Source organism: Gekko japonicus, unplaced genomic scaffold, assembly GCF_001447785.1.
Source record: "Gekko japonicus isolate JY-2015 unplaced genomic scaffold, Gekko_japonicus_V1.1 scaffold9, whole genome shotgun sequence".
Lineage (NCBI taxonomy): Eukaryota > Metazoa > Chordata > Lepidosauria > Squamata > Gekkonidae > Gekko > Gekko japonicus.
The window spans coordinates 1,755,025-1,764,918 of record NW_015168044.1 but is presented as its reverse complement, the minus strand read 5'-3'; the positions used below and the strand labels follow the sequence as shown (position 1 = coordinate 1,764,918).

Sequence of the window (9,894 nt, the reverse complement as noted above, 5' to 3'; positions counted from 1 at the left end):
ACTGTGGTTCCTAGAAAAAGGGCACTCCAGACCCTTCAATGTAGTAGCTGGTTTCTGGATCCTACCTTCAGCTCCACAGTTGGTTTACACCTACTCTTGCTGAGTGGTTGGCTCTCTTCCCGGACTCTAGTGGTTAAGTGCACAGACTCTAATCTGGGAGAACCAGGTTTGATTCCCTACTCCTCCACTTGCACCTGGCTGGATGACCTTGGGCAAGCCATAACTCTGGCACAGCTGTTCCTGAAAAAAAGCAGTTTCTGTCAAGAGTTCTCTCAGTCCCACCTACCTCACAGGGTGTCTGTTGTGGGGAGGGGAAGGGAAAGGAGTTTGTAAGCCACTCTGAGACACCTTTGGGTAGTGAAGGGCGGGATATAAATCCAATCTCCTCTTCTTCTCTTCTTTACCCCACATTGGATTATTTCCCTTCCCTTCTGGAATCTTTTCCACTACAGATTGGACTTCCCTTGGCAGCTTCACTTCCCTTTGGACTGGGCATTCCTTCTCCATGATCAGATGTAGAATAATTTTCTTTGGCACTTTTCCATTAGTTTATTTTCCCCTCAGATCTCCCTTCAATAGACAGAAACTCGTAGACAGGTAGACTTATGGGGGTCTGTTGGTATGCTGCATAATTATCTATTTCATTGTTTGACTGTTCTGTTTTCAACATTTCCATCTTAGACCTGTATTCTGCTGGTTAGAGATGCCCTGTTCTTTTTTTTTCTTCTGAGTGTTGTTCCAAGTTGGAACCCTTGTAGGCACTGGGCAGTTCAGCCCTGGAGGACACATGTTTGGTCTGACATGGAAAGTGTTTGGCCTCACACGTGTGCCCCTATTTGAGAGGCAAGCAGAGAAGCAGCCAGGTCTGTGCTCAATGTCAAATTATCCAGGATGATGAAATCCTAAACAAGATACAAAGACTGCCAAAGGGGTCTCTGCAAGCTGGGTGAGTTGAGCACAGCATGCCAAATGAGGTTCGAACTACAGAAGGATAAAGTGATGCCCATTGGGGTAATATGTGACAGGAATGAAATGGGCGAATACTTCCAGGTAGTCAGCCATGTTGGTCTGAAGCAGCAGAATAAATTTAGAGTCCAGTGACACCTTTAAGACCAACAAAGGTTTATTCAAGGTATGAGCTTTTGTGTGCATGCACACTTTCATTTTTTGAAAAAGTGTGCATGCAGATGAAAGTTCATACCTTGAATAAACCTTTGTTGGTCTTAAGGATGGAGGCTATGACTAAGAAAGAGATGTGAGGGTTGTTGGGTCCTTGGGTCTCAAAACACAGACTCGTGTATGGTGGCAGTAAAAAAGTTCTGTGTGTTGGGGATTAGTGTGAAAGGGACTGAAAATAAAAGCTGCCTTTCTGTAAATCTATGGCTTGGCTGCATTTGGAATCCTGGGTACCGTTATTATACCATCTCCAAAAGGATGTTGTCAAATGGGAAAGGGCGCAGAACAGACCAGCTCAACAGATTAAATGGCTAAGAGGTTTGGTGTAATTTAGAGGAAAAACGACTGAGGATCTAACTGGGTGTTACAGAAGTTCCCCCTGGAGAAAACGACTGCTTTAGAAAGTGGACTCTATGGCATTATACCTCACTGAGCTTCCTCCCCAGGCTCCACCTCCAAATCTCCAGTAATTTCCCTACCCGGAGATGGCAATCCTAATACTAACCCAAACTCTTTGCAGGAAGGATGGGATAAAAATATACTAACAGTGTGGCATTTACTGCTCGGGTTCTACATATCATGCATGCATGAACACCGCAGCTGTCTACCGTACTGATTCATGGGGAGAGAGAGCTCATAATTTATAAACCCTGATTTTTTGGGTGTGTGTGTGTGTTAGGGTGCTTTGATTTTAATGTTTTGCCTCCGTATATTTTTCATGTCAAACTTTTCAAGGTCTGGGTTGAAGCTGGCTCGCTTTGTTTGCTCATGCCAGATCCCCACTGTTCCAGGCGGCTGTTTCTGGACACGAAGTATTTTTTCCTCCTCCCGGCTTCGGATCGAGGAGCCACCCTTGCGCCCGCAGAGCATCGCGGGCTCGCCCTCCCCCCGCTCCTCTTGGCCGCGGCCCTCCAAGACGCCCTCTATAAAAGAGGCCCGTCCGCCCGTCCGCTTGGACTTGCTGGCCCCGAGGATGCCCGAGGCCGCTGGAGCTGCAGCAGCGGCGGCGCCTCATTAGCGCCTCCGCCCGCCCTCCACGTGCGTGCGCTCCGACGACGAGCACCACGACCATGGCTGCAGCCCCCCGTGGGCCAGCCCTGCTGCTCCGCTTGCTGATCCTTCTGGTGGCCCTCTCAGTCGTGCCCTCTGCCCTGGGACTGCCCTGCCCGGCGGCTTGCGAGCGGACGCGCTGCCCTCCGCGCTCGCCCCAAGCCTGCGCCGCCGTCGGGGGCCTTTTCCAACCCGACCGCTGTGGCTGCTGCTGGGAATGCGCGGCCGGGGAGGGCCAGCCGTGCGGCCCCGGCGGCCTTTGCGCTTACGGCCTCTTCTGCCAGAGGCCCCCGGGGAACCGGCAGCGGGGCACCTGCTCGTGCGCGGAGTCCACCCTGCCCGTGTGCGGCAGCGACGGCCGGACCTATCGCAGCCTCTGCCTGCTGCGGGCGGAGAACCAGCAAGGGCGCCTTCGGGACCAGCCGGCTGTGATCGCCGTGCAGAAGGGCAGCTGCGGAGAAAAAAGTGAGGAAAACATTTCTGGTGAGGTAGTGATCCGAGTAGGACTAGGCGGGGAGACCTGGGTTCCAGTCCCCAGTCTGCCATGAGGCTCTCTGGGAGATCTGTCACTTAACCCACCTCACAGGGTTGTTGTGATTATAAGAGTATGGTGGGAAGACTTGTGTGTGCTACCCTGAGCCCTTTGGAGGAAGCGTGGAATAAAAAGGCAATAAGTAGTAGAAATCCTAAAGGGTAGAGGGAGGGACTGAGTAGTTATAACTGCCCAGATGAGAGGAAGATCACAGACTGGTAGGGTCCATAGGCTCCTGTGGCCTCAATTTGCCTATGGACCATGCAGAGAAGTTAGTGTGGGGAGTCAGTCCTTGAGCCTCCACTTGGTTTTGCTTTGTAAGCATTTTAAAGGAAAAATGTCTGGTGTTCAAGGACAATCTTCTGCCATTCAAATGCCACAGGACATTGAATAGTGAAACTGGGTGAAAGTTGAAGGGTTAACCCCCCCTTCCCTGCACAAACGATCAGGCTGCTATTTATGATTGCATCTTCTGGATGTAACAAGACCTGTCATCTCTGCCTAGGCTGTTTGAGCCAACCAAGCATACACTTGCATAAGGCTGTTCCAGACATGTGTCTACATCAGCTTGGTAACTGCAGCAGCAAAGGTGTAAATGGACTATTGCAGACGATCAAGACTGGTAGTCCTGTTAGTTTGTCTGTAGCAGTAGAAAAAAGCAAGAGTCCAGTAGCACTGTAAAGGCTAACAAAATTTGCGGCAGGGTGTGAGCTTTTGGGAGTTGCTGCTGTATCTGAAGTAGTGAGCCATGACTCACGGAAGCTTATACCCTGCCACAAATGTTGTTAGTCTTTAATGTGCTACTGGATGCTTTCTCTTTACTGCTATTGCAGATGACTGTTATGACCAATGTTCCCTCTAAGCTGTGGAGACTTGTGAGCAAAAATTCTACTTTCTGAGCTACTAGCATTAAAGTTGTGAGCGAGCGATTTGGCTACTGCATAAATTACTTTGCTCTGAAGCCCTCCTTCCTGAGCTAAGACAAAAATGTGTGAGCCGGAGGCTAAAAAAGTGTGAGCTAGCTCACATTAACTCAGCTTAGAGGGAACACTGGTCATGACACTCCAGATACCTTCTCAGTGGAGTCTGTTTACGCAGTCTTCTCTGAGGTATTAGGCACACAGGTGATTCAAGCAATCTGAAGCTGGTTCCTAGTAACTGGCTTCTTATTTACAGCTCCTGCTTTGATATTCTTCAGTACAATGAGAATTCCACAGCAGCGTGCACCCAGGAATTACATAAATTGCATTGCTAAATTGATGAAGAATAGCAGTGAAGCGATGCTGCACTCCCAAATACATTTTAGACAATCCCAGTTCATATGAGCCCAGAATCTGGAACGCGTACTTTACTACATGCTATAGAGGGGTGCCTAATCCAAGGCTTAGATTTTTTATCAAAGCGCTCCGAAGCAAAGTTACTACTGCAAGCCCTTGCTCGGCTTTGCTTGGTAGCTGAAGAATAAGGGTTTGTGGATGCTGTACTCTCAACCCAGTTTTGAAGCACCCCAACTCATGCATCCCTGGGATCAAGACCTGGTATCCTGCAAGGTGCCATAAATTATTCCCTGGTCCAAAGCCTAATTTGTGAGCCAACTGCTCCATTGTGGGGTGGCCTAGGAGTTCTGTTGGATTGTATAGCAAAGTGGTAGAACAGTGAAGATGTTTTGGTGAGCTTTGCTCGGAACCAGTCTTTGGACCAAGCTCCACTCCATGGCACTTTGCAGACTACAGTCTCCATATTCTGAGCCTGTATGAGTTGGGGTCACTTCAAGCTTATTCTGGAGTGCAGACCTGTTTAAATATCGTCCACTATTTGTAGTTGGATTAGAGAATGAAAACCGAAAGTAGGGCTCTAGGAACCAACTTCCATCCTTGTTTGAGTGATCTATACGTAGACGTGAGCCTTGCAACTGTCAGCTGAATTATGAACCAGTTTCACTGCGCATAGCTAAATTCTGGAACGGAAGTTGACTTGGATATATAAATTTAGGGATGTCTTTCTTTCTGGGGTTCATGAAATTGTATGACTGGCTTATCTGAAAGTTCTAATAAGGAAGGAAACTGTTAAATCAACAGCTAAATTACTGACAGCGCAGTTAGTAGTAAAGTGTTGATAGCAAATCTCCAGGCTAGTTAAGTTAGTCACATTTGCAAAATCTCAGATCTTAATTAACCACCAGCAGAGAAGGATGTGCCACTTACAGGAGTCTCTAAGGAGAATTAACACCTTTCTAAACCTGTTGAAGTAAGTGGACTTAGAAGGGGTACAACTCTGCTCTGGAGCACACGATTGGCTTTAAAGTCTATATAGGGATCCATTCATGAATCCCCAGTATCATTTGTAGTTTGGCCGATAAGGCAGAAGTCAAAATTTCATTAAAGTCAGACATTTCTTTAAATATGAACTTTCATCCCTTCAGGATCCAGAACTTGTTTAAACGCAAAATTTTTTGTGGCTTTTTATTTTATTCTTTATTTATAACATTTCTGTGCTGCCTTTCCACCCAACACAGGGTTCAAACACTACATTTCAAATCATGTATATGTTTATATCTTATATAAAATCACACACTTTTGTTTCAGTGGAGGTTGTCATAAATTCAGCTTTGATTTGTCCAATGTCCAGACAATTTATAAAATCATCAGGCGACATATCTGAAGGTGTGAATGGACTTCATTTAAAAGCATTGCATATGATCATTTGAAACTTACGTTAGTTTTCAGTGCATCTTGGGCACTCAGATGAAGTTATAATAATATTAGCACTTTCAGAGTTCGGAGGACTTTGTATATATCATTACCACAGCTGTCCTTACAGCAGCCCTTCAAAGTAGGCCACTGTCATCATCCCTGTTCTGTAGATGAGGAAGAAAGCATGGCTTGCCTAGGGCCACCTAGAGAGTCTACAGCTGAGCTGAGATTTGCACTGGCAGTCTCCTAGATCACAACTCACAGTGCCTTCCTAAGCAGACTTGCACTTTTCTAAGCCCATTGACTCCAATGGACTTAGAAGGGGGTAACTGTTCAGGATCACTTTAGCATTCTGCCCACCATTGTGCTATACCAGTAGCATGCCAGGTGAGTGATACAGGTATCTGGGGTCTTGCAGGTGCTGTGGATACCAATAGCCCGCGCTACAAGTTCAACTTCATTGCTGATGTGGTTGAGAAGATTGCTCCTGCAGTCGTGCACTTGGAACTCTTCCGCAGGTAACAGAAGGGCTGCCTTGTCAGACTGTGCTCTCCATCTACCTAGCTTTTAACCACCCAACTTTGCCATCTAATCCACCTTGTCCTTCTTCGACTCTCCCTTCAGCAGTTGCTTCACTTGTTCTAGCTGCGCTGGTGCTAAGCCACTGGGGCAATGAAGGGCAGGCCAGAAACAACCATGATAGCATCATGACTCAGTGTTTGCCTTAAAGACCCATTGAAGGTCATGAAGAAGCAGCCAGACCTTTGCTATAGGACTGCAGTGTTCTGTTTCCTAGGCCGGAATTGCATTGCAGCACCATAGCAGCTCCTCAGAGCAACTCCTGTAGTGCTGCAGTGAGCTTAGGAAAGCCATTTTCAAGGGAGAGGAGGTAAGCAGAGACACAACTCATTTCAGTCTCTCTCATTTCAGTCTCTAAAAGGCAGCATTTTAGAAATGGGAAAACTTATTTAAAGTGAGAGGTGCTCCCCATTAAAAGATACCTTCATCAGTAAGTTCTGTGGATTTTAATCGAGGAATGATTAGGTTCAGTTGACATAGATCCCTATTTGAATAAAACCAAAACATTGAAGAGGAAAGCATACGTTGCCCTTTGATGGTTGCACGCACATATTGCAGCACATGGCATTGTATTGACTCACTCTGTGTAATCCGCCTTGAGTCCCAGTGAGAAAGACGGACTATAAATAACATAAATAAATAAATTTTTTAGAAGAGGCCTCTTGTGTGTGGGAGAAAGGACAGTTAACTCTCTGAAGTTTTGGAAGAACTTTTTCCCCTGCCCTTTCTTTCTGTCACTACTTATATCAGCCTCTTAGGGCTGCCTGCTTATTAAACACCACTTGCACTCTCATCTACACATTCATGTTTCTCAGTTTTCTTTAAGCAAGCATTTTAAAAGCTGTTCCAGGAGTGGAATGGGAGGTTATTGGTGACACTGCAGGAATGCCAGCCAGTCAGCCACTTCCTTCCCCATTCAAGATGAACCAGTCTGAAAAGCTTTCTGTCTCCCTTGAGTGCACTCAGAAATTGAGAAAGGCACATTTGGACTGCAGTGAGTTGAGGGTGCTTCCTAACTGCTCTTGTTCCTCTGCAAGTGTTACCTCTTGCTTTACTTGTAAAGGCCTTGACTTAAACTATAAAGTTGGTGGTGGTGGAAAAAATGTCTGTGATCCTGGGACAGGTTGCCTTACACGAACAAAGAGGTGCTGGTGTCCAGTGGTTCGGGCTTCATTGTGTCCGAGGATGGTCTGATCATCACCAATGCCCACGTTCTCACTAACAAGCACAGAATCCAAGTGGAGCTCAAGAGCGGCCACCAGTTCGATGCCAAAGTCCGAGATGTCGACCATAAGCTAGACATTGCCCTGATCAAAATAAACACCAACGTGAGTACAGCCTTGCTTTCCTGAAGGGCGTCATGGACTTCTAGAGGCACAAATTCTGCTGCCTTGGCCTTTTTGCTGGGATGGGGGGGGGGTAGAATTTCATCTACAAGATTCAGGCTGCTGATACTGAAGTTCTGAAGTTGTGAGAAGTTACAGACTTGGTGCAAACAACAATGGCATGTTGTTGGAACCCAGTTTTCCCCACTCATTATTTGCCACAAATTCAGGTGTGTGTGTGTGTGGGGGGGGGTTGGAGAACTTTGGGGAAATTTTCAGCATTGTTTGTATTCCATAGACTTACATCACTGTGGAAGAAAGAATATATATATCTTGAGGTCACCTGCCTTGGTTTGTGTGGGGGTACTTTTGTATTTGTATCTTGGATTTCAGTCAGAACCAGACATTTTAGTGTTTATGGAGAAAGATCCACATCTGTTAGATGATATTTCAGTTTGTGGAGCACACGTTGGGAAAGAATAGGAAAGTACTATTATGGGTCTGGGGAGATATAGCAATACTCAGCAGGCGGGGGGGGGGAATCAAATTAAGTACAGCTAGAAGGTCTCATCTAGTCTGATATGGATGTCTCTGGTGGTTGTACAGTGGCAGCTTTATGCTTTGTGGGAAACTATTTTAAAGCATTTTATATTTTACCAAATATTTTGCCTTGAGGCTCAAGATGTCTTGGGTTGACCCTGTCCCATGGCTTCAGTTATCTCATGCCTAATGTTTAACCACTTTCAGTTAAGTTCATAACATTTTTACTAGCTTACACGAGTCCATTTTTAGCCTGTACCAAAGAATTTTTCTAAAGTTTCATTGCTCACTCACCTAGAGGAAATTCTGTATTGCCACAGGAGACCGGGCAAGTTTACAAGCTTAAGTGTTTCCATTACTGTGTAGATGGTTCTCCCGGTTCTCCTGTTGGGCAGATCCTCTGACCTTCGGCCTGGTGAATTCGTGGTGGCTCTGGGCAGTCCTTTCTCCTTGCAAAACACCGTGACAACAGGAATTGTAAGCAGCACTCAGAGAGATGGCAGAGAGCTTGGACTGAAGGACTCCGATATGGAATATATTCAGACAGATGCCATTATCAATGTAAGAGACTCCTCCAGGGAACTGATAGCCACACTGCCACCACGCATGATAAAGAATCGGCTTTCCACACTTTTTCAAGCTTCACTATGAGACTCTGCTCCCTAAAGAGGTGCATTTTTCTGTCCCATTTTAATACCACCAAGCATAGCTTTTTGCATGGCTTCAACAGAGATGGAGGGGTGAGATTTCTATATAGCGGCTCTCAGGAAACAAAAGAATGCGAAAAATAGGGGTTTTCCCACGTACAAGAGAACTTTGATCTCTGTTGGTTGGAAAATTTGTATTTCTGTGCACAAGCAAGTCTGCTTCCTCATTTGATGGGAATTGGGCAACCTGCCCACCTACACACATGTTTCCATGAGTGCATTGGAGCATATGTGGGTAGGGTTGCCACATCTGGGTTGGAAAATACCTGGAGACTTTGGGGGTGGAGCCAGGAGAGGGTGTGGTTTGGGGAGGGGAGGGGCCTCCACATAGTACAATGCCATAGAGTCCACGCTTCAAAGCAGCCATTTTCTCCAGGGGAGCTGATCTCTGTCGGCTGGGGATCAGTGGTAAAAGCGGGAGATCCCCAGGCCCCACCTGAAGGCTGGCAACCCTATATGTGGGGCTTTGGATGGGATTGAATGACTACAGAAAACAAAGGTGATTTGTCAACGTATCCTCCTATGTTGCTATGAACTTTCTTAAAATGCCTGTGTAAATAATTGTGTGCTGTCAAATCGCAACTGACTCATGGTGACCTCAGGACCAGGAGGTTTTCAAGGCAAGGCATAAGCAGAGGTGGTTTGCCATTGCCTTCCTCTGCATGGCAACCCCAGTCTTGCTTGGTGGTAAACCATGGCCAAACCTGTTTACATTCCAAGCTCTGAATTGAGCTGAGGCCCCTTTAGACACAGATAAAGGGGGTGTAAACTGTCTGCAAATGCTCTGTTTCCCATGAATTCTGCCAGAAGAAATGGATTGTGGATGATGAACTTCCTTTTCAATTCTCTTATCTTGCAGTATGGAAATTCTGGAGGGCCCTTGGTGAATTTGGTAAGACTTTTCCTGCTGCTCTTCCTTGCCTGCAAATTTGCTGATGCTGATGGAAGATCTACCAGAGTTCCTGTTTGTACTTTCATCACAAACTGTCATTACATTTAATAATGTATTCCATATACCTGAGTGCATAAGAGAGATCCCATCTTTCTTTCTCCAAATTTGGCCCAGCAGACTTTCAAGCTAATACCATCCATTGGAGCTTAGATTTCCAAAGAATGATGAGTGCAGAGTGCAACTCTCCCTTGAATGGGGAGAACACCCAGGCTGTAGACCACTGTTGTAGACCCTCCTTCACCAGCAGTAGTACCACGTCAAGGTTAAATATAACAAGGCCATAGCAGTGATGGGTAGGAAAAAAAATTTAATGTCCAAATCTAAAAACTGAGAAAGGTAA

The 9,894-nt window shown here is 46.2% G+C and overlaps 1 protein-coding gene across 1 annotated transcript in view; it reads left to right on the top strand.

Moving 5' to 3' along the window:
- The first annotated feature begins 2,246 nt into the window (after positions 1-2,246).
- The window catches only part of HTRA4 (HtrA serine peptidase 4), a 12,791-nt gene continuing 5,143 nt past the window's right edge, over positions 2,247-9,894 (top strand). Inside the window, exons 1-5 of the mRNA XM_015414183.1 lie at positions 2,247-2,709; positions 5,870-5,969; positions 7,154-7,358; positions 8,262-8,456; positions 9,462-9,494. Of these exons, the coding sequence (XP_015269669.1) occupies positions 2,247-2,709; positions 5,870-5,969; positions 7,154-7,358; positions 8,262-8,456; positions 9,462-9,494 (996 nt within the window). The remainder of the gene's footprint in view (positions 2,710-5,869; positions 5,970-7,153; positions 7,359-8,261; positions 8,457-9,461; positions 9,495-9,894) is intronic.